We start from the raw sequence: 24,570 nt of genomic DNA, 5'->3' as shown, positions 1-24,570 counted from the left end.
ACAGGATCATTACTGATGACAAAACATGGATCCATCATTATGAGCCGGAGAGTAAACGGCAGACTATGGGATGGAAACATCCAAATTCGTCGTGCAAGAAAAAGTTCAAGACCCAACCGTCTGCAGGAAAACGGATGCTTACCGTATTTTGGGACGCACAAAGTCCAGTACTGGAACATTATGGGGAAAGGCTCACAACAATAAACAGTGGATGTTATAGTGAGATGTTTGCTGCCAGGCTAAAGCCTGCAATTCGAAGCAAACACCGAAGATTGCTGTCAAAAGGTGTTGTGTTGTTGCACGACAGTACCCTTCCGCATACTGCTGCCCACACTGCTGAAACACTCCAGAAACTCAAATTTGAAGTACTGGATCATCCTCCATATAGTCCTGATCTTGCCCCTTCTGTACTTTGACAACTGGCAGCTGGTGAAATTGGAAACACACAGTAAACAACCCCCATTGTCCTGTGAAGTTGGCCAGGCAACCATGCATACCACTAAGCCAACATATGACAACACCTGCAGTGATTTGAGTGCAGTGACATCATACCACTCCCCGTCTTTAGCCTTATTGAGCTTAGTATATACAGGTCAAATACCCTGCTTGCAATGTTTTTCAGGCTCTTGGCATCACTCCTCTTCTGCATCAGTTTCTACTCAATGCGCAAGTTGGCAGTTCTGCCCAGATTCTCAAGTGGTCCATATTAGACAAGATTACCCATATGCAGACACCACGTCTGGAGTATGCCAAAAAACAGGTCATTTGGCATTACACTGTGGCAGACCCAAATAAGGTGAATGTTGAAGGCTGCATGTGGCAAGTTTTGCATTGAGGAATAGGGCCAGGCAATGGAAAATTTTGTATGAGAAATTATGCACTTGAGAGGAGTAAGGAGTTTCTGAGACCCTGTAAGATGGTGCAGGCATTGTAAGTAAAAGTTACGTATAAACAGAAAATTCTTCACACATTACACATTGGCATGGAAAAACTATATTCAGTGTTCTAGAAAGTGAAGCTTTACATGAAAATGAATAACAAGAATTTCTATACTGTAGCAAAGAAATAGGAAAATCTTATGACATCCTAGAGATATGACACAGCTTAAGATATTTAATTTGCCTTTTGAAAGGAAAGGATACTACTAGCAAAATGTATCTGCAGTCCACACTTTTTATATCTGCATCAGTTATCTATCCTACTTCTTCATCCGTGATGTTACACATAGTTTCCATTCTGTTATAAATGATTTACAATTTGTTGCAGTACCAAGACTCAGAGATTCTGCAGAAATGAGTATAATGTCTCAGGGTTGTGCAGTAGATCAGCCTGTCCTCTTGCCAACAGTCAGTATGCAACTGTCAGAGAAGAAAAAGGAATTGTCTATTTGTACATGAAAACAGCTGAAAGGTTTGTATTCTTTTTTAAAAATGGACTGTTAATGTGTTTATTCATGTATTGGAGCATGTATTGTTTTCTTATAGGTCAGCATTTCCAAAAAAGACATGGGAGAAAGTGAAACTTTCAAGAAATTATGAGAAAGCAATCCATCAGATAAAAGAGAACTTGTTATACTGGCCAGGGTTCATTAGGACGAAATGTAAGCAGAGATTCACCAAAATAACACAGTATCTCATTCGTATGAGGAAACTGACTTTACGGAGACAGTAAGTATTTTTAGCCATAAAATTTTTCATTGTCATTGTTAATCCTATGAAATACAAGAAGATACACTGATGAGCCAAAACATTTTGACCACCTGCTTAGCAGGGTGTTGGAACTCAATAAGGTAGCATATCTGCATGGCATAGATTTGGTCAGGTTGGTGTCTGGAGTTATGTAGCATCAGATATGTACATTTACGGGCCATGCAATTACATTAAACTCTTGATTATCCTCAGGTGAATTATCTGATTTGCAGATTATTTGTGGCCCGTTTCTCCCACTTCTTTTCCCCCGCTGAAAATTTTTCTTTAACTTGTGAATGGTTTTGGTTGAGCAGTAGTAATCTTGTGTTACAATACTAGTGCAGTAAACAATGTGCTGCACGAACATTTCAAGTGCTGGACTGTATTTTGTTTCAAAGTAGTGTAAGATGATGTTAAATTGGCTTGTGGTGTACCAAATTTTCGCATATACTGTGCTGATTAAAGTATAAGGGGCGTTCAAAAAGAAACAAGCCAGAGGCATAATTACAGATATATTGACCCTGGCTGTTGAGACACTTGTCCCACAGTGCCGCAAGGCGGTGAATAGCTTTCTCATAAAATTCCCAGGGCTACCATGTTAACCATTTGTGCATGTACCGCTGGATGTCGTCATCCAAGGTGAATTGTTTGCCCCTCAGAGCAAGAAATGGTGTAATCACAGGGAGAGAGAGGTCTGGACTGTATGGAGAGTGATCAAGAACCTCCCATTTGAAATTTTTGCAGGAGTGCCGTGACTGTGTTGGCCGTATGAGGCTTTGCATTGTCATGGAACAGAATGACCCCACGGGTGAGATTGCCTGGTAATTTTGATTTGATTGCTTGGTGAAGGGTGGTCAAGGTTTGCGAGTAACGCTGGGCATTCACTGTTGACCCGTGCTGCAGGAAGTGAATCAGTGGGGTCCATCTTGGTTAAAGAACAACATCAGTGTAACCTTTACTGCACTCGTGTGGATGGCCTTACCATTTTTTTTTTTTTTTTTTTTGGTGATGTGACCCTGGGTGCTTCCACTGGAGACTTTGTTGTTTTGATTCTGGTTCGAAGTGATGACACCATGTCTTGGCTCAAGCCACCACTCGTGCCAGGAACGCATTCCCTTCCCGAGCATAGCGTGGGTCATTCGACGTGCCTCCTGGTGTGGTTGAAGACTGTGGAGCATCCATTGGGCGCACACTTTGCACATGTGCAGTCCTTCCTTCATGATGGTGTGAACACTTCTGATGCTCAATCTGACCACGGTGGCTATGGCTTTCACCGTCACTTGGCGGTCCTGGGTAATGAGTGCATCCACCAGCTGGATGATGTCATCAGTAATGCAGTGTGGTGCTCCGGACCATGCATCATCAGCTAATGACACCTGTCCTTCCCTGAAGTGCTTGTGCCATGCCTTGACCCTTGCAAGGGACATTCAGTGTATGCTGTACACTTGTGACATCCGTTGATGAATGTCCGTTCCTCCTCGTCCTTCCGCTGTCAGAAAACGAACACCACCACTTTGCTCTTCTGTTGATACCTCCATGTCACTGTTTGCATTGCAACTAGTGTTGGATGATTGATGCATGCTGCTGCTAGCTCTGTATGGTCACGTGACATGCACGTGTGCCTTCTAGCGACGGGCTGTGGACTTCCATGCTCTGGTCGGAACCACACCTCGTTACACATGCTATGGTACTACCATCTTGTCACCGGTCTGCGTATTCCAGACTCCGGCTCGTTTCTTTTTCAATGCCCCTTATAGATTATTGTGGATAATCTAGAGTTTACTGTACCCTAAATTGTGGGCCAGTGTTTGGTGGACTATCAGATTCAAATTAGAGATGGGCAAACTCGTTCATCCTTGGGAACTAGTTCACTGCTGATCGTTCGTTTTTGGGATCCATTCATTTTTACTCGTTCACCGTTCATTTGTGCTTGGTATATGGATCTTATGAAAAACTGAAAACTAGTAGTGTAGGTGACTGAAGGATGAAGGGCACCAAGAGGTGGCACGTGCCTACCCCCTGGAGTTTATTCATTACAGAATTCTTATACACTTTTAGAAGTAATTTCTGTGATTCTGCAGAACCTCTCGTGTAGCCAACCGTAGCCTTGTGTGGCTGATTGCAGGGAAGTAATATAGGGTGGCGCACCGAAAACCGGCCCCGAGTACAGACTGTTTGCCAATTACGGACAATGTGTTTCCCGTTACGAGCAGATACAACAAACAGACAAACATGTAATAATTAAACAGTGAAGAAATAACTAGCTAATGCAAGCAACAATTGCGAAACAATCGATGACGATGTGTAGAGAGCTGGAGAAGAGAACATGAAAGACTCACGCGACGCGCATGGGCTATAGCTCATGTAGTCTTGTAAACCTGTTGATGGCTGTTTCCCAACATAATAGACCACAAGTGTCTTGTATAAAATTCTTTGTTTCGACTTCCACTACATAGCTATGCTACGCTGTAAACAATAATCGTTTATATCCTATATATACTTCACGTTGTCTCTGAGTTCGTAGGGGAAGTAGAGACTTAATGGAAGCATAAAATAAAATGTGGTTTTCTCATACTTGCATCACACGCTTAGTAAAAATTAGGTTTTTACGTTGCATTATTAAAGTTAATGCAGCAATAATAATAATAATTCCCGTGGAGGCCTGGGAAAAGAATAGGCCTCCGGTATGTTCTGCCAGTCGTAAAAGGCGACGAAAAGAACAAACCACTAATAGGGCTAACCCCCCTTTTAGTGCGATTAGTTGGTTCAGGACAGAATTAAAGAAGCCCCGGACAAGCGCCGTCATGGTCGGGGACGACGCTTGAACCCTATGCCCGCCCACAATGGTAACGACACTGCTAGCCAGCTGGAAAATGATTTAAATCCAAATAGAGGCGTTTTGCAGGATATGCTTCCTGCAACCATCCTAGAAGGAAAACAAAGACAGAGGATGAGATGGTCAGATTAAGTTAATCGACACCTCATGTTCTGTTATTACCAATCAACAAACCTAGGAACCAACACAACTGGATACAGATCACAAGTATACACAACATTTATTACCAGATACCCAGAATTAAAATTTTTAACAGAACAACGACTAGCTGATCAGATCCGTGTAATAATCAAAAATAACAGGATACCCCAGTCAGAATTAGAAAACATCAAACAACAAGTACAACAAATACGGGAACAAAATAATGTGCAATCAGAAGAAGAAGAAAATACAGTAATGGACTCAAACATCCCAGAGCAGACAAACAAAGAACAACACGCATCAATTAAGCAATCAGAGGAAAACGAAATCTTAAGACAGCCACCAGAACAAGCACAAATAGAACACGAAGTGACACACATGTTAGATATAGAAAAAAAATTTCAGCAAAGATATATAGAATACAAAGACACAAATACAGACATTAGACCATTCTTGCATAGACCACCAAATAACCCACAAGTCGAAACAACAATAAAAACTATCAACACAATCATACACAACAAAATAAATGAAAACACAACTATGGAAGAGTTACAACTACTGGTTTATATAGGAGCACTCACTACACTAAATATACACTCTAGGCAGAGATCAGAACCAACCAATACACAGAAGAAACCCACAAAACCAGCATGGCAACACAGGCTACAGATCAGAATAGAAAAACTGAGAAAAGACATCAGACAGTTGACACAATTTATAAGAAATGAAATGTCAGAAAAAAAAACGAAAAAGGTTAGGTAAAATCTTACAATAAGAGGAGATAGAGCAATTAGATGAAAAGAAGCAGAAATTACAAGCATTGGCCAAACGACTTAGAAGATACAAAAAAGTGAAAATAGAAGGAAACAAAACCAAACATTCAACACAAACCAAAAGAAATTTTACCAGACAATAGATAACACACACATTAAAATAGACAATCCACCAAACATAACAGACATGGAACACTCCTGGAGCAACATATGGTCAAACCCGGTACAACATAACAGGCATGCACAATGGATACAAGCAGAAACAGATACATACAAGATGATACCACAAATGCCTGAAGTGATAATTTTGCAACATGAAGTCACCCAAGCAATTAATTCTACTCACAGTTGGAAAGCCCCTGGAAAAAGATACAATAGCAAATTTCTGGCTAAAGAAGTTCACCTCAACACATTCACGTCTAACTAAATTATTTAACAGTTACATTGCAGACCCATACACATTCCCTGATACACTTACACATGGAATAACTTGTCTGAAACCTAAAGATCAAGCAGACACAGCAAACCCAGCTAAATATCGCCCCATAACATGCCTACCAACAATATACAAAATATTAACTTAAGTCATTGCACAGAAATTAATGGTACATACAACACAGAACAAAATTATAAATGAAGAACAAAAAGGCTGTTGCAAAGGAGCACGAGGATGTAAAGAGCAACTGATAGTAGATGCAGAGGTGACATATCAAGCTAAAACTAAACAAAGGTTGCTACACTACGCATACATTGATTACCAAAAAGCTTTTGATAGTGTACTCCACTCATGGTTACTACAGATATTGGAAATATACAAAGTATGGATCTGTCAAAGGCTTTTGACACTGTTGACCACAAAATATTACCGGAAAAATTAGAACACTACGGTATCAGAGGAATTGCAAACAACTGGATTGCTACATTCCTAACCAATCGGATGCAGAGAGTCAGCATGAAATATACTAATAGACAAAGTAACTCAAGAACCGAAATACTATCAAGTAATAAAACTGTAAAGCAAGGTGTTCCACAGGGCTCAGTATTGGGACCCCTACTTTTCCTCTTGTATATTAATGACTTGAGCCTGAATGTTGATGCACACAAAACAATAATATTTGCTGATGACACAACTGTACTCCTCAAAGGGGAGAATACAGAGGCTGTTCAAAAAGCTGTGAACTTGGCTACTGATCAACTCGGCAACTGGGCAAAAATCAACAGATTAACTATCAACACCAAAAAGACAGCTTCCATGAACTTCCACACAACACAAAATGCGAATTCCTCTCAGCCATCTGTCACTATAAATAACCAGTCAATAGATACCGACACTGTTTTCAAATTCCTAGGTCTGTGGGTTCAAGATAACCTGAAATGGAATACACATACAGGAAAGGTAAATGCCAGGATTTGTACTGGCTGTTATGCATTGAGTGTACTGAAAACATGTGCTAGCCTGAAAACATTAACCAGTGCATACTAAGCTTATATACAAGCCCACCTAAAATATGGTGTAATATTCTGGGGAAATGCTCCAACTGCTCTGAGCACATTCAGAATCCAGAAGAGAGCAATGACGATTATTACTGGGAGCAAACCCAGAGACTCCTGCAAATGCGTCTTCAGAAAGTTGGAAATCCTTACACTGCCTTGCCTCTACATTCTTGAGACTCTAAAATTCTTCAGGAAACACATAGTGCCAACTGACCCCAGAGTTGTAAAAAATAGTGAAATACATGAACACAACACCAGGAAAAACGCAAACCTGCATGTTATACGTACAAACACTCAACTGTGTAAAAAGGGAGTTTTCCACATGGGCCTCCAACTGTTCAACAATCTTCCCACTAGTATTAAGTCCATCGAAGACAACATAAAATTTAGCAAAGCCGTGAAGTCATATTTGTTGTGTCACTGTTTTTACTCTGTAAATGAATACTTAGAACAATAATCTTGCTGTTTGTATTAAATTGAAAACATTGTGCTATATAATGGATTAGGATACTTTAGGCTTACGTTAATACATGTTAACAATGTTAAATGATTATTTTCCGACATCTGCAACACACTGTGTACCATCAGATCACATGGAATAAATAAATGTAGATCCTAAATTGATACAGTTCCTAAACATAGTAATAAAAAATTGGAAAACCACACTTAATATCCAAACAAATACAAATTTTATCTCATCACAGCCAATACAGATTAAGCGTGGAATATACCAACGAGACTCATTAAGTCCTTTCTGGTTCTGCCTTGCTCTGAACCCACTATCCAACATGCTAAATAATACAAATTGTGGATGCAATATTACTGGAACATACCCACACAAAATCACACATCTGCTATACATGGATGATCTAAAACTACTGGCAGCAACAAATCAACAACTCAAAACAATTACTAAAGATAACAGAAGTATTCAGCAATGATATAAATATGGCTTTTGGACCAGACAAATGCAAGAAAAATAGCATAGTCAAGGGAACACACACTAAACAAGAAGATTACATATTGAATAACCACAGCGACTGCATAGAAGCGATGGAAAAAACTGATGCCTATAAATATCTAGGATACAGACAAAAAATAGGAATAGATAATACAAATATTAAAGAAGAACTAAAAGAAAAATATAGACAAAGACTAACAAAAATACTGAAAACAGAATTGACAGCAAAAGCTATAAATACTTATGCTATACCAATATTGACCTACTCATTTGGAGTAGTGAAATGGAGTAACACAGACCTAGAAGTGCTCAACACACTTACACTATCACAATGCCACAAATATAGAATACATCACATACATTCAGCAACAGAAAGATTCGCATTAAGCAGAAAGGAGGGAGGAAGGGGATTTATCGACATAAAAAACCTACATTATGGACAGGTAGACAATTTAAGAAAATTCTTTCTAGAATGAGCAGAAACTAGCAAAATACACAAAGCAATCACTCATATAAATACATCGGCTACACCGCTGCAATTTCATAACCACTTCTACAACCCTTTAGATCACGTAACATCAACAGATACGAAGAAAGTAAATTGGAAAAAGAAAACACTACATGGCAAGCACCCGTATCATTCCCCCCAGAGGGTCCCCAACTCTTTTGTGGATACGTGCGTAGCGAGCATGGGACCCCGAGCTAATGTGGCCTTCCTTCCTTTCTGGGCTGCATACCTTCCCTTTCCGCATCCTTCCCCAACCCCCCTCTTCGCCCCCCTCCCCTCACCTCTGCCTCTTTCTTTCCCTTTCTCCCCCTCTGGGAGTATGTTTTGTGCCTACGTCCGGAGACGGACGCTCAAAACTGTCACAAATTCTTTGCTTTCTCCGCTTGCAAGTCTTCGTCCTTCCTTTGTCCTTCTCTTTTCCTTACTCCTTCTCTTTGCCCTTTTCTCCGCTGCGGCGTTTGAGACATCTCTGCTCTCCTTCCCCTTTCTCTTTTTTCCTCCCTGTGCGTGTCTGAAGGCCGACCCACGCATTTCCATGCGTAGCCGGTGACGAGGTAATGCATAATTCCCCGCCCCGGGTAGACAGGTAGGACACGTACGTACCCCCTGGTAACGGCCAGGCCCAGGGAGGGGTGATTACCCGAGCTGATACCTTCCGAAAGTGCCGATTGGTCCCTCCGTCCGTTTCTCGGGAGGTGTGACCTGAGGTGTGAACAATCACCTAAGCCGGGAGTGCCCTCAGAGAGGGCCCCCACAAGGAAGGAGCGCGCCATCGGAGACGCCGGTAACCATGGGGGATACTTTCGCAATGGTTTCCTCATCTTCTACTATGTCAGCTCACAAGCGTAAGTTCAATGAGTCTCAGCCACAGACAGTCCTTCCATCGTTGCCACAGTTCCTTGTTGTTTCTCGGTCTGACAAAGGTCACGACTTCTCCATGGTCAACCCTTTCATTATTCAGAAAGGTGTTGATGCAATTGCAGGTCCTGTAAAGTCTTGTTCCAGATTACGAAATGGCACCTTGTTGTTAGAAACAGTCAGTGCCCTCCAGGCACAAAAATTGCTGCGTACTTCACTGCTACATACCTTCCCTGTCCGGGTGGAACCGCACCTTACTTTAAATTCGTCACGTGGGGTCGTTTATACACGCTCCCTCGACGGATTGTCTGACGAGGAAATTCAACACTACCTGTCTGACTAGGGCGTAACGGCAGTTCATAGAGTCATGGAAAGGGTTGACACGAACATCATTCCAACCCGTACTGTCTTCTTGACATTTGATAAAGTTAAACTCCCATCGAAAATCAAAGCAGGCTATGAGATAATTTCTGTTTGCCCTTACACCCCAAACCCTATGCGTTGCTATCTGTGTCAGCGGTTCAATCACACCAGCCAGTCATGTTCCAATCTGGCCAAATGTGTTACGTGTGGCAAGGATGCCCATGAGGGTGCTTGTCCACCTCCATCCCCTTGTTGCATCAACTGTATGGGTGACCACGCTGCTTCGTCTCGAGATTGCCCCATTTTTAAAGACGAAAAGCTCATTCAGGAAATCAGAGTGAAGCCCACCGTGCCACAGACAGGAAAATACAGCACTGTCCTTGCCTCTCCTCGGCCAACAAATGAGGCGGCCACGCAGACTTGTGGCCTTACCTTTAGTGCCACGGTCGTCAGATCGGCCAGCGCAAAGATCGCCCGTTCAACCTCCCCACTTTCGCCTGCCCACTCTATGGCTCACCCTTCATCGGGTTCTGCTAAATCTCGAGCCCAAAAGTCAGACACCAAGACTTCGAAAAAAGTGCATACTAGTGAAGATTTTTTACGTACCCCACCTTCACAACCATCGGTTCCTCCTTCATCTAAACATCATGTTTCCAAGAAGGCTAGTAAGAAACCCAGTTCCTGTCCTTCTCCGCCAAGGCGTGTCTCATCTACAGCACCACCTGGCGGTAATCGCCCTCGGCCGTCTTCTGTGTCACCGAGGCGCACTGCTGGCGGCCGATCGCTGGTGGCAGGAGCTGCTCCTGAACAACCTATGGATCAGGATCTTCTGCCTTCGGCTGAATGCCATTCCATGCTGTCGGTCGCAAGCTCTGAGCAGTCGCTGAGTTGACAGCAACCTTGGTCACATTCCTCCATTTTCTGTTCACCCTATGTCCATTATCCACTGGAATATCCGCGGCCTTAGAGCCAATCGGGATGAATTGTCGATCCTCTTACGATCCTACTCGCCTGTGATCTTCTGTCTTCAGGAAACAAAGCTGCGTCCCCATGACCGCTTTGTTCTCCTCTATTTTCAGTCCGTCTGATTTTATCTCCCCTCTGTTGAAGGCACTCCAGCACATGGAGGACTCATGATTCTTCTCCATGATACTCTCCATTATCACCCAATCCCCTTAAACACTTCCTTCCAAGCTGTCGCTGTCCGTCTTTCCCTTTCTGGATATACCTTTTCTCTTTGTACTCTATACATTCCATCGTCCACACCAATGGCACGAGCTGATCTCCTTCATCTTCTTGGTCAGCTTCCACCCCCTATTTGCTGGTTGGGGACTTCAATGCCCACCACCCGCTTTGGGGATCTCCACATCCTTGTCCGCGTGGCTCACTATTGCTAGACGTCTTCCACCAAGCGGATTTAGTTTGCTTCAACACTGGGGACCCTACATTTTTGTCTGCCTCCACAACAAAATTCTCTCATTTGGACCTTTCGGTCGGTACTGTTCCGCTAGCTCAGCGCTTCGAATGGTTCGCCCTTGATGATACACACTCGAGTGACCACTTTCCATGTGTCCTTAGACTGCAGCCTCAACAGCCATATATGCGCCTACAATGCTGGAAGTTTGGCCAAGCCGATTGGTCACTTTTTTCGTCTCTAGCGACATTCGATGACCGTCACTTTCCTAGCGTCGACGATGAGGTCACACATATTACAGACGTTATTCTTACAGCTGCGGAACGTTCAATATCACGCACCTCCGCATTGCCCCGGCGCCCCCCAGTTCCTTGGTGGAACGCGGCATGCCGTGACGCAATATGTGAGGGGCAACGTGCTCTTCGCGTTTTCCGCCACCATCCTACTTTGGACAACTGTATCCGCTATAAGCAGTTCCGAGCGCGATGCCGTCGCGTCATCTGCGATAGCAAGAGGAAATCTGGGAACTCTTTACTAGCTCATTTAACACCTTCACTCCCTCCTCGGAAGTTTGGAGTCGGATTCGACGGTTCTGAGGCGCGCCTAGTTTCTCCCCGGTCTCTGGGCTCACTGTTGCGCATGATATATTAGTGGACCCCGTCACAATTTCTAACTCATTGGGTCAACACTTTGCTGAGATTTCGAGCTCTTCAAATTACCTGCCAGCGTTTCTCCCGAAGAAACGTGCAGCGGAAGTGTGACCTCTTGCTTTCTCCTCTGAAAATCGTGAAAGCTACAATACTGTTTTCTCGATGTGGGAACTCCAACATGCACTCTCTTCTTCTCGCTCCTCCGCCCCAGGACCGGATGGTATCCACATCCAAATGTTGCTGCATTTATCATACCATAGTCTGCTTTACCTCCTTCGCCTTTATAATCGAATTTGGACCGACAGTACTTTTCCCAGACGATGGCGTGAAGCTACCGTCGTTCCTGTTCCAAAACCTGGAAAGGACAAACATCTCCCCTCTAGCTATCGCCCCATTTCTCTCACTAGTAGTGTATGCAAGGTTTTGGAGTGTATGGTGAATTGCCGTTTAGCTTGGTGGCTTGAGTCCCGCAGTCTTTTAACACCTGCCCAATGCGGTTTCCGAAAGCATCGTTCTGCAGTTGACCATCTTGTTGCTCTCTCCACTTATATCGTGAACAATTTTCTCCGGAAATGCCAAACAGTAGCAATATTTTTTGATCTGGAGAGAGCATACGATACCTGTTGGAGGACAGGCATCCTCTGCACACTGTTCTCTTGGGGCTTTTGAGGCCGGCTGCCCCTTTTTCTTTACGAATTTATGGCAGAGCGCACATTTAGAGTGCGGGTGAACACTACTCTCTCCCGTACTTTCTCCCAAGAAAACGGGGTACCCCAGGGCTCCGTGCTGAGTGTTGTACTGTTTGCCATTGCCATAAATCCGATTATGGATTGTCTCCTTCCTGATGTCTCGGACTCCCTCTTTGTGGACAATTTTGCGATCTACTACAGCTCTCAACGGACCAGCCTTCTTGAACGATGTCTTCAAGGATGTCTTGATCGCCTCCACTCTTGGGAGCATCGAAACTGGCTTCTGTTTTTCTCCCAGTAAGACCGTTTATGTTAATTTTTGGCGATGTAAGGAGTTTCTTACATCCTCCTTACATCTAGGACCTGTCAACCTTTGGTTTTCGGACGTCGCTAAATTCTTGGGTCTTATGTTTGACAGAAAACTGTGCTGGGCTCTCACGTTTCCTATCTTTCGGCTCGCTGTCTGCGATCCCTCAACACCCTCCGTGTCCTGAATGGTACCTCCTGGGGAGCGGACCGAGTGGTCCTTCTCCGCCTCTATCGCGCCTTAGTGCGCTCGAAATTGGACTATGGAAGCATAGTTTACTCCTCTGCTCGGCCGTCTATTCTTCGGCGTCTCGACTCTATCCACCACCGTGGATTACGTTTAGTGTCTGGAGCTTTTTACACCAGCCCTGTGGAAAGCCTTTATGCTGAGACTGATGAACCTCCGCTGTCCAATCGGAGAGCTGTCCTTCTGAGTCATTATGCTAGCCATCTGTCTTCCATGCTTGCTAATCCGGCCCATGATATTTTTTTTGATGCCTCCTTGGATGTAGGGTATGCAGGCTGCCCTTCCTCCCTATAACCACCGGGAGTCCACTTCCGTCAACTGCTCCATTCTCTTTCCTTCCACTTTCCTAAAACCTTCTTGACAACTTGGGGTACAGCACCGCCTTGGCTCCGTCCCCGGATCTGCCTGCTCCGTGACCTTTGTCAATTTCCCAAGGATGGTACCCCTTCACTTGCTTATCATCGGGCATTTGATGCTCTGTGTGCACAAATGAAGGAAGCCACATTTATTTACACTGATGGCTCGAAAACATTGTTAGGTGTAGGGAGTGCCTATATTGTTGGCGACACCCCCATTCGATTTCGGCTTCCCGACCAGTGTTCGGTTTATACTGTGGAGCTTTACGCTGTTCTCCAGGCTGTCCAATACATCCGCTGCCATCAGCAGATACAGTATGTTATCTGTTCAGATTCTCTCAGCTCTCTCCTCAGTCTCCAAGCTCTCTACCTTGCCCACCCTCTGGTCCACCGGATTCAGGACTGCCTGCGCTTGCTCCATTTGGGGGGCGTCTCTGTGGCGTTCCTCTGGCTCCCAGGACACGTTGGTATCTGTGGCAATGAGGCGGCCGATATAACAGCCAAGGCTGCGGTCTCTCTTCTTCGGCCAGCTATTCGATCGATTCCCTTCGCCGATCTACGGAGCGTTTTATGTCGTCATGTTGTTCTTTTATGGCACGCACATTGGTTGACACTTCCCCATAATAAATTGCGGGACGTGAAAGCTCTTCCCTGTGCTTGGACCTCTTTCTCCCGAACGCGTTGTCGGGAGGAGGTAATTTTAACTAGACTCCGGATAGGGCACTGTCTTTTTAGCCATCGACATCTTTTAAGCGGCGATCCTCCCCCACTCTGTCCCCACTGCTCTCAGCTGTGGACGGTAAGACGCCTTTTAATTGAGTGCCCCTATTTTACTCCGTTACGCGCCCGTCTACAGCTGTCACCTGATATATCTTCCATTTTAGCAGATGACACGCACTCGGCCGATCGCGTTCTCGAGTTTATTAGTGCTAGTGAGATGACGTCAGTCATTTGAAGCTCTTTTTGGGGACAACCAACCCCTTTCTGTAGTGCATTTTTAAGCTTTTCTTCTCCTTTTAGTTTCTCCGATTTTTTGAGTTTCGTTCCCATTGCTGCTGCTTTCCATTTTCGTTTATTCCCTTTTCCTAAGTCACAGACTGGGCGCTAATGACCATAGCAGTTTTGCGCCCTAAAAAAAAAAAAAAAAGTATCATCTAACACAGCTACACATCGATCAAGACGCATCCAACACATGGCTAAGAAAAGGCAATATATACAGTGAGAGAGAAGGATTCATGATTGCAATACAGGATCAAACAGTAAACACCAGATATTACAGCAAGCATATTATTAAAGATCGCAATACCACAACAGATAAATGCAGACTTTGCAAACAACAAATAGAAACAGTAGATCACATCACAAGCGGATGTACAATACTAACAAATACAGAATACCCCAGAAGACATGACAATGTAGCAAAAATAATATATCAACAGCTTGCCTTACAACATAAACTTGTAAAACAACACGTTCCCACATACAAGTATGCACCACAAAATGTACTGGAGAATGATGAATACAAATTACACTGGAATGGAACCATTATAACAGATAAAACAACACCACATAACAAACCTGACATCATACTCACCAATAAAAAGAAGAAATTAACACAACTTATCGAAATATCCATACCCAATACAACAAATATACAAAAGAAAACAGGAGAAAAAATTGAAAAATACATCCAACTGGCTGAGGAAGTCAAGGGCATGTGGCATCAGGATAAAGTTGACATTATACCAACTATACTATCAACTACAGGAGTCATACCACACAATATCCACCTGTACGTCAATGCAATACAGCTACATCCAAACTTATACATACAACTACAGAAATCCGTAATTATTGATACATGTTCAGTTACCCGAAAGTTCCTAAATGCAATAAACATATACCGTACAGTTAAAAGGAAGTCACGCTTGATCAAGGTCCGTGTCACTTTCCATTTTTGACCAGACATAACGTCTGAGAAAAGAAAGAATAATAATAATAATAATTAAGTTCGCGGTAATAAAGTTTTTGGTTTGAAAGCTCCTTATGAACAAATATTTTTGAGATAATAAGTAAATACGATTTTATGGCAATCTGTGTCTTTTCAAATGGAGAGGCACTGCTTTTCCTAATGAGCCAAAATGACTTTTTTTTTTCCAAATACACCAAACTAGCAGGTAATGCAAATTGGAAACAACCAAACTTAAAAATAATTAGAGCCTTCCTGAATGTAATGTTTTGTATATGAAAGATACACAAAAATCGTTTTATATGAGTTTTCGTACACTAAAAATTAAGCAAATTATTGAAAGTTAGCTGCTAAATCAAGTCGATGAAACCAAAAAAATGTGAATATCAAAAAATCTTTTCTTGTTATAAGTATGTCTTCTGCTGTTCATAGATATAATGAAGTGAGCTGATATGCCCTTTTGTTACCTGAAAAGACGTATCTATTACATACAACGTAATTTTTATGTAATTTATGTAACTATAAAATACTTTTTGATTACCGGTCGTGGATGCTGAATAGCCAGAACCAAGTGCAAGAACAGTTTGGAACACATGTAAAACAGGCGAGCGCAGTGAACGAAACGAGTGAATTAACTAGGAGCAGTTGGCAGTGGAAATGAGACAGGTGGTCATGCGAAGAACGACGAGTGCGGCCGAGGGAGACAGAGACTGAGATGAGCACGCGATCGAGGCTGGAACGAGAACTGCCAAAGTGACCGCCGCGACCGAAGTGAACTATGAACAGATAGTTCCTTGGAATTCGTTCCTCGGTCCTTTCGTTCATCTTGGTGAACCGTTCCTTTGCACCCGTTCGTTCGCAAACTACCCATCTCTAATTCAAATTAGTAAATTTGGTGGCCAAGTCATCACTGTGAATTAACTACATTGCTCCTGCAACCACTGTAGCATGAAGGGACTCGTGATATGCAGCGATGTTCACATAGGGTCCTGGATGATGGTGTATTTGGGCATTTCCACCAACACTGTGTTCGAGAAGTATGGTTCAACCAACCAAGTGATACATTTCCATTAAGGGTGGCTAAATCTCTGTGATCACATGCCCTCTGCAATTTGGTTAACATGTGAAGACGTAGGTGACGTGTGCTGTGAAGCTCAATGTTCAACAATACAGTGAATAGTACTCTCAGAAACACTTGCACGTGCACCATTTTTGTACTCTGTCAGATCTGCCACAAATTGCAACCTATTGTAAATGACAGAGAAAGTAAGCCTCCAACAATCTCTGTGTTCAGTGATGGGATTTGGACATTCTACACCTTGTCACCTTATCATTCTTTCACTATCCTTCAACTTTAGTTGTCCCTGACAGTAGCACGTGACAGCCAACCAGATTTGCCATTTCAGAGATGCTCATGCTCTGGAATCAGGCCATAACAGCATGCCCTTCGTCATAGCTGCTCAGTGTATTTTCCTGTTGGTGTCTTTTATCATCACTGGAATAATCTACCCATTTGTCTGTGCTCTGCTTATATACTTCCCGTGTCATGTGCCTACGTCACCACCATGTGGCATTCGATCTCGCAGTGGGCAATGGTCATAATGTTCTGGCTCATCAGTGTATGTAACATTGTGGTGTCTGACACTCATATTGTGCTCTTGCAACTGCACTGGAATCACTTAATGATTTTTCAAAAATTTGTGTTGTGTGGGAACCACAATGTATTTATTTATTTTGATAGCAAATTAATTTCATATCTTTTTGAACTAAATATTACTTTTTATCAGTGCTGGTGGAAAGAAATAATGTTACCTTGATGATTTAAAGGCTTCACATTTTTAACAGTGAAACCTTAAAATATCTTCTGTCATATGAGGCGATACAGTGTTTAAAGCACTGGACTCACTCTTGTTTGAGTGGAATTCATCCAGATTTAGGTGGTCCATGGTTCATCTAAATTGCTTAAAACAGATGCTAGGATCTTTGAATTCCTTCCCTGTCCTTGTTCACAGACAAGTATAAGTATAAGAAAGGTTGCTGTAATCTAGAGCCCGAAGACTAGTGTGATGCGTCTATCTACATTAACTATCTTGTGCAAGCCTCTTCATATCTCTGCAACTATTGCAACCTAAACTCATTTGAACCTGCTTACTGTAGTTGAGCCTTAGTCAGCCTCTAAAAATTTTTATCCCCATCCCCAGTTTCCTCCATTAACAAATTGATGATACCATGATGCCTCGGATGCGGTCCTATCAACTTTTCACTTCTTTTAGTCAAGTTGTACCCTGAATTTCATTTCTCCCCAGTTCAGTTCCACTTCATTGGCTATCTGACCTACCCATCTCATCTTCAGCATTAATACTTAGCTTCCACTGTCTTTTTGTGTGAACTGTTTGTATTTTTCATGTCTGTTCAATGCTACAACCAGGGTAGATACCTACAGAAGACATCTCCTAATATGTAAATTTATATTCACTGTTAACAGACTTTTTTTATAAATGATTTTGTTGCTATTGCTAGTCTGGGTTTTATATCCTCCATGCTTCAGTTACTGTCACTTATTTTGCTGCCCAAATAACAAAACTCAATTACTTCTAATACTTCACATTTCCTAATTAATTTTTCTCTACATCGCCTTGTTAAATTTGACTGCACCCCACTACTCTTGTTTACTTTTGTTGTTGTTCATCTTACAATCTTTTTTCCAATACACTATCCATTCTGTTCAGCTAGTGTTCCAAGCCCTTTGCTGTCTCTGATGGGATTGGCAAACCTCAAAGTTGTATTCTTTCCCTATGAATTTTAATTCTATTTCAAGATTTTTCCTTGGTTTCTGTGATATCTTGCTTGTGCAGATTGAATAACATTGGCGTAAGCTACAACACATTGTAGATAACCATGCACTCGCTGTGCTTTATACGAGGGTGAGTCAACTGAAAACATTAATTTTTTAAAAAAAATGTTAGTTATTGTGCAGAAGTGGTACAAGGCTGTATCACTTTTCAACTAATCTCCCCCACACTCAATGCAAGTCCTCCAGAACTTACAAAGTGCATAAATTCCTTTAGAAAAAAATTCTGTTGGTGGACTGCGCAACCACTCGCGCACTGCGTGGCATACCTCTTCATCAGAATGGAACTTCTTTCCTCCCATTGCGTCTTTGAGTGATCCAGACATATGGAAATCATTTGGGGCAAGGTTTGGTGAGTATGGTGGATGAGGAAGACACTCAAAATACAGGTCTGTGATTGTTGCAACTGTTGTATGGGCAGTGTGGGGCCTTGCATTGTCATGTTGCAAAAGGACACCTGCTGACAGCAATCCACCTTGTTTTGATTTGATAGCAGGCTGTAGATGATTTTTTAGGAGATCTGTGTATGATGCACTGGTGGCAGTGGTCCCTCTAGGCATGTAATGCTCCAAAATGACGCCTTTTTCATTCCAAAAGAGAGTCAGCGTAACCTTCCCTGCTGATGGTTCTGTTTGATACTTCCTTGGGTTTGGTGATTGAGAATGGCACCATTCCTTGCTTACGCTCTTCATTTCCGGTTGGTGGAAGTGAACCCAGGTTTCATACCCAGTAACGATTCTTGCAAGGAAGCCATCACCTTCTCGTTCAAAGTGCTGAAGAAGTTCTTCACAAGCATCAACATGTCGTTCTCTCATTTCAGGAGTTAGCTGTTGTGGCACCCACCTTGCACACACTTTGTGAAACTGGAGCACATCACGCACAATGTGGAGTGCTGACCCATGACTAACCTGTAGACATGCTGCAATGTAATTCAGTGTCACTCGACAGTTTTCCTTCACTATGGCTTCAACAGCTGCAATGTTCTGTGGAGTCACAACTCATTGTGCCTGACCTGGACGAGGAGCATCTTCCACTGAAGTCATACCATTTGCAAACTTCCTACTCCATTCATAAACTTGCTGCTGTGACAAACATGCATCACTGTACTGAACCTTCATTCGTCAATGAATTTCAATAGGTTTCACACCATCACTACGCAAAAACCAAATAACAGAATGCTGTTCTTCCCTGGTGCAAGTTGCAAGTGGGGCGGTCATCTTTATACTGATACTGTGACGGTATGTCTGCATCTGCACTATGCTGCCACCTACAGGCCATTCTGCACACAGCTTGTAGCACGCTTACCAACTTACAGGATAACGGCGTAAAATTTTGATTTGTTATTACAAATTTAAGGTTTTCATTTGACTCACCCTCGTATGAGCTCCCTTCATTATTTCAAAGAGTATATTCCTGTCAGTATTATTGAAAGCTGAAACTTCCTGGTAGATGAAAACTGTTTACCAGACTGGGCCTTGAGCTGGGAACTTCGCCTATCACAGGCAAGTGCACTACTGACTTAGCTATCCAGGCGCAACTCACAACTTGTCCTCACAGCTCTACTTCTGCCAATACCTTTTCTTGTACCTCCCACACTTCAAAAAGTTCTCCTGCACAACAATTGGTAATGGAACTCCTGGCTGAAAGAATATTGCAGAGAATTAGCTTAGCTACAGTGTAGGGTATTCTTTCTAGATTGTATTTTCATTCAGCAGTGCAGTGTGCACCGATATGAAACTTCCAGGCAGATCCTATAAAGTTTGGGAGGTAGGAGGAAAGTTTCTGGCAAAAGTGAAGCATCGAGGGTGGGTCATGAGTCGTGCTTGGTTAGGTCAGTCGGTAAAGCATTTTCTCACAAAAAGCAAGGTTTCCAGGCTTGAGTCCTGGTATGGCACACACTTTTAATCTGTCGGGAAGTTTTGTATCAGCAGCACACTGCGCTGCAGAGTGAAAATTCGAACTTGTCAAAAGCTTTCTCTGTATCTACAAATACTATTAGTCTGGGTTTACCTTTAATAAATCTACTTTCAAAGATAAGTTGTAGGGGCAGTATTACCTCACATGTTCCTACATTTCACTGGGACCTTTTTTAAAGGGTGGGGCCTCTGCATGCCCACACCAACGCGGTGACTATTACAAAAGCTCTACTGTCACTTCCGTATTTGTTAGTTACTAATCGATGACTTCATGGGATGTAGGGCTGCGATGTTATCTGTACATCTGGGTATGGCTACCCACAATACGGTCGCATTGAGGAGACAGATAGTGGACAAAAAGTGAATGAAGAGTAGCAGTTTCAGGGGCATAGAGGAAAAAAGTGCCAAGGCAAGCGCCAAGGGGAAAAATGTCTGTGATAGTCTGGTGGGGTAGTAAGAGCAGTAGTGGTTTTCTTGCTATCTGTGACAGATCATGCAAGGGTGTGATTGTTGTTAGTTTTGGGTATTGTGCAATGCTAGGTACTGTTGTCATAGCTTAGGTCATCATCGAGAGTGCCAGCCCTATCAAGAAAAGGAGCGGTACTGCTGGGCTGGGCACCTGTGAGTCTCCTGAGCCAGATGCAGCGTCTATACCTATAACAAGCCAAGGTCGTTAAGTTTGGTCAATTGGTCATAAATCGATTGCACTGTGTAAGGGTTTCAGTTGGTTTGTTTGCATTTTAGTGTGCAGTACTGTTTCCCTCTATTGCCAGTTGATCAGCAAGTTTACAGCTGGCAATTCAGATTTGCTTTGTTGTGCTGCAGGTGTTCACCAGTATTTTCTCTGTCTGTGTATTGGTGCTACCCATAGGTGATTAATTATCCCTGATTAGTAGTGTTTTTAGACGGTTATGTTCCCCCCTATGGCTGTGATCGTAGTTTCCCATGTTAATGATGAAAGGGTTGTTCGAATGTCTCATTTTACTGTAAAGTTGTGTGGCTAGTTTTCTTAATACCTGTGTTAAGAGTCTCAAGGCGGTATTATCTGTGAAGGTCTGCAGTGTGTGTGTATTGTGAAGTGTTGCTTATGATAAGTAGCACTTTGTTCTGCATGATCTGCAGGCAGTGCAGACATGTTTGAGCCACACATTCCAAGACTGGAGCCGCATCCATAATCAGTGGTCTAATTAGTGTTGTGTGCACAGACTACGACACCCTCCTATATCTGTTAAGCTTGGGGTAAAGCTGTTTGAGCCTCAGTTGGTCACGTGTTCAGTGTGGTGCCACCATGTAAGTTTCTTGACCAGCCTGACACTGTAGTATCTGACTTCCTTACAGAAACATATTTGACGTGTGTGTAGCCTTATTGGTCTGCAGTTTTGGTGTTTGTGTAAATGTTTCGGTTTGTGTGTGAACAGAACAGCTCACACTTAATCAACGTTTACTTAACACGCGATTGTGATGTCTGTATTTCTGAGTTAATGTTTGATGATTTCCAGTCTTGTGCTAGGATGGCGGTATCATCTGCATAGATGGCTACCTTCATGTTTTGCGTAGCTGGGAAGTCATAGATGTTAAATCAGTGGAGCCCTGGGATACTGCTTTGGGGTTCTCACGCTTGTGTACTGTGTCGTGTTGATTGTTTGCCCTGAACATCAGTATAGAAGCATGAAACCAGCATTGCTGAGTTTGCGAGTGAGACTGTTGTGCCTTAGACGATCAAAGGCCTCTCCGATGTCCAGGAACACAGCACCTGTAGCTTTGTTGGTGTTTTAGCTGTCTATGATGTTCCACTACACGGAGTTGTTGTTTTGTTGTGGCGTGGTGATTCCAGAGCTCCAGCTTCAGTGTGTTGTTGGTGATACAGTGCCTAGTGACGCATTTGAGAATTACCTTCTCAGCAACCTTGCTGAGCGAGCACAGCAGGTTGATGGGTCAGTAATTTTGTGGGAGGGAGTGGTGTTCCCCTGGCTTCCTGAATCTCAGGACCTTGGCTGCCTTCCAATAGGCAGGGAAGGGTTGGTGCTGAAAGATGGAATTTGGTGTGTGTGTGTGTGTGTGTGTGTGTGTGTGTGTGTGTGTGTGTGTGTATTAGGTACTCTGTAGCTTTATCCGTGAACTTCTGGAGGACACAGTTTTGAGTGCCATCGGGACCAGGCGCCTTTCTAGCTGTGGTATGCTCGATGACCCATGTGATTTCATGTGTGCTAGTTCATTTTATTATGTCTCATTTCGGCTGGATAACAAGTCATGCGACCTGGTCCATTTCAAGTGTGAGGGAGGTCGGAAGGAACCAGATTCCGTGTGAATGACACTGCTGGTATCCTGGTTATCTGTTCAGCCTTCTACTCCATGGTCATTGTAGAATTGATGTGTAGTGTTTCTCCTTGGTGAAGTGATGAGCTAGTTTCCATGCACCCTGCTGCGTGGGATCTAACTCTGCGAGTTTGCTGTCCCGCTTTGTGGTTTTAAATGTTTGTATTTTTCCCTGTATGATATCCCAGGTCCTGTTAATGTGCTGTTTGTACAGTGGGTGCCTGATGTGCTGCCAGTATCTCCTGAGATGGTTTCTCGTTTAGGCCAGTCCTTGTATTTCTGGGGGCAGTGCCGCTGAATGCTGTTGTGGTGTAAGTACTGGAATGGAGTCAGATATTGTGCCCTGAACCCATAATGGTGAATGCTTTGACAGCTTCATCAATTTGTGCAGTTAGCATAATCGTGTGAGGCTTTGGGATACAACTATCAAGTGTTTCGTTGAGCAGTACCCAATTTGCACGCTTGTAGTTGAGTATCCTGCGTGGTTCATTGTACTGCAGTCTCTCTTGTGTGTGTAATATTAGAGGGGTGTGGTTTGAGGCCGGAGCATTTACAACTTCAACATTGAGAGTGAATGTGACTCCCTTGAAGAGGGCCATGTCTATCACGTCTGGCCTTTGTTCCCTGCAGTAGCGAATGTGCATCGGCTCGGCCTGTGCTAGTGTAAAGTAGTTTCAGCCTAATGTGTGTTCATACAACTTTTTGCTGTTGGTGTTTTGTATGCATGAATTCCAGTCAGGTTGTTTAGCATTAAGATTGCCAGTGACTGTAATGCGCGCTACTGTGTTGAGTATTGTGCTGATATCACATGTTATGATGTTAACCAGGAGGATTGTATACCAGTATTTGTGTAGTGTTGGCACTGATGAACTTGACTGTAACAGTTGTGGCCTTGAATCTTTCAAGTGCTGGGAGATCAATGTTTGTGTGTTGTATGTCTTCGTGTGTGGTGATTGCTGTTCCACCTGCAGCTGTGCTGTTTGATCGATCGGTATGGTAGATGCAGTCGCCTGAGAAGCATAGTTGTCTGTTTGGCTGGAGTTTAGTTTTGTTCATGAGAATGATCTGGATTCCCTTCTCCATGAATACAGCTAGTTCAGCCCTTTTGTTACTGATCTCACCTGCATTTCAGAACAGGACCTGTGTCAGTGCATTGTTGTTTGTGTGTTGGAGCGAGTGTGGTGTATTATCCATGGAAGAGTGTAGGGAGCATGGTGAGAGCTGTTTTTATGGCAGCCAAACGCTGGCCAGGTGTGGTTGTGAAGAGCTGTGTGATGATGAAGTTTAAGATCCTCAGGAGGGTCTTAAACCACATGTGAGTGGGGAGTAGTGTCTCCACTGGTCATTGTGAGGATGTTTAAGTTGGCTGCTGTGTTGGCTGCAGTATTGGTGGTCGCTGGTTCTTATGTTGGAATTCTGAATGGGCTGTCTTGAGTGTTCGTGTTTTGTATCTCATTTTTGGTCACCTGTGTTGTTGGTATGGTTGGGGGGGGGGGGGGGAGGAGTAATTGGTTTGTGGTTTGGCTGTCTCTTTGACTCTGTGCCTGAGTTTCCCAGTTTTGTTGTTGGTTTCTTTTTTGTGCTGTGGAAGTGTTTGCCCTTTTTGTTTTTCAGGTTCCTTTGCTTCCTTCCTTTCCTTGTGGTGGTGCGTCGTCTTTGGTTTTGTGTGTGTCGCTGTCTGGCGTGGTCGGAGCTTACTTGGTGTGATATGGGGGCAAGAAGTGTTACTACCAGTGTTGGAGTCGTGTTAGTTGTTGTGTGTGTTTGTTGTAGTTCTGTTGCTGTGGAAGTGTTTTGTGTGCTTGTGGAGCTCTGAGCCTCCTCGGCCCATCCCCTGCCACTTACAATGCTGGCAAAGGAGATTGTGCTCCTCACTGTGTGCGGAGGACCTTGGACGTGTTCTAGCAGCTGATTGGTTTTCTTTGGCATTTTTATGCCACAGAGCTTCTTTGTATGCATTGCACACTCTGTGGTTCACATAGGCACTACCACAGTTGGTGCATATTACAGCTGTCCCAGGTTTGTAGAGTTGTGCTTCGTGGTTGCCAGCATACTTGGAGAATCCATGAATTCAGCTCTTGGCTGCATTCACAAACTGCTAGCAAATGTGGCATTGTTGGGGGGCCCACAGTGGTGTGTATATTTCTACCACGATGATCGTATGAAGCAGGAGCTACTTCAGAAAGCCCCAGGAGAGAGCCGTATCGGCTAGCTCCACGAGCTAGTTTGGC

The 24,570-nt window shown here is 43.4% G+C and overlaps 1 protein-coding gene across 1 annotated transcript in view; it reads left to right on the top strand.

The window, feature by feature from the left end:
* Window positions 1-24,570, top strand: part of LOC126474918 (protein MAK16 homolog) — a 71,302-nt gene that overhangs the window by 5,672 nt on the left and 41,060 nt on the right. Inside the window, exons 3-4 of the mRNA XM_050102422.1 lie at window positions 1,267-1,410; window positions 1,485-1,667. Coding sequence (XP_049958379.1) covers window positions 1,267-1,410; window positions 1,485-1,667 — 327 coding nt within the window. The remainder of the gene's footprint in view (window positions 1-1,266; window positions 1,411-1,484; window positions 1,668-24,570) is intronic.

The sequence above is a fragment of the Schistocerca serialis genome, chromosome 4, assembly GCF_023864345.2.
Source record: "Schistocerca serialis cubense isolate TAMUIC-IGC-003099 chromosome 4, iqSchSeri2.2, whole genome shotgun sequence".
Taxonomy (NCBI): domain Eukaryota; kingdom Metazoa; phylum Arthropoda; class Insecta; order Orthoptera; family Acrididae; genus Schistocerca; species Schistocerca serialis.
This window is presented reverse-complemented; position numbering and strand designations above follow the sequence as displayed.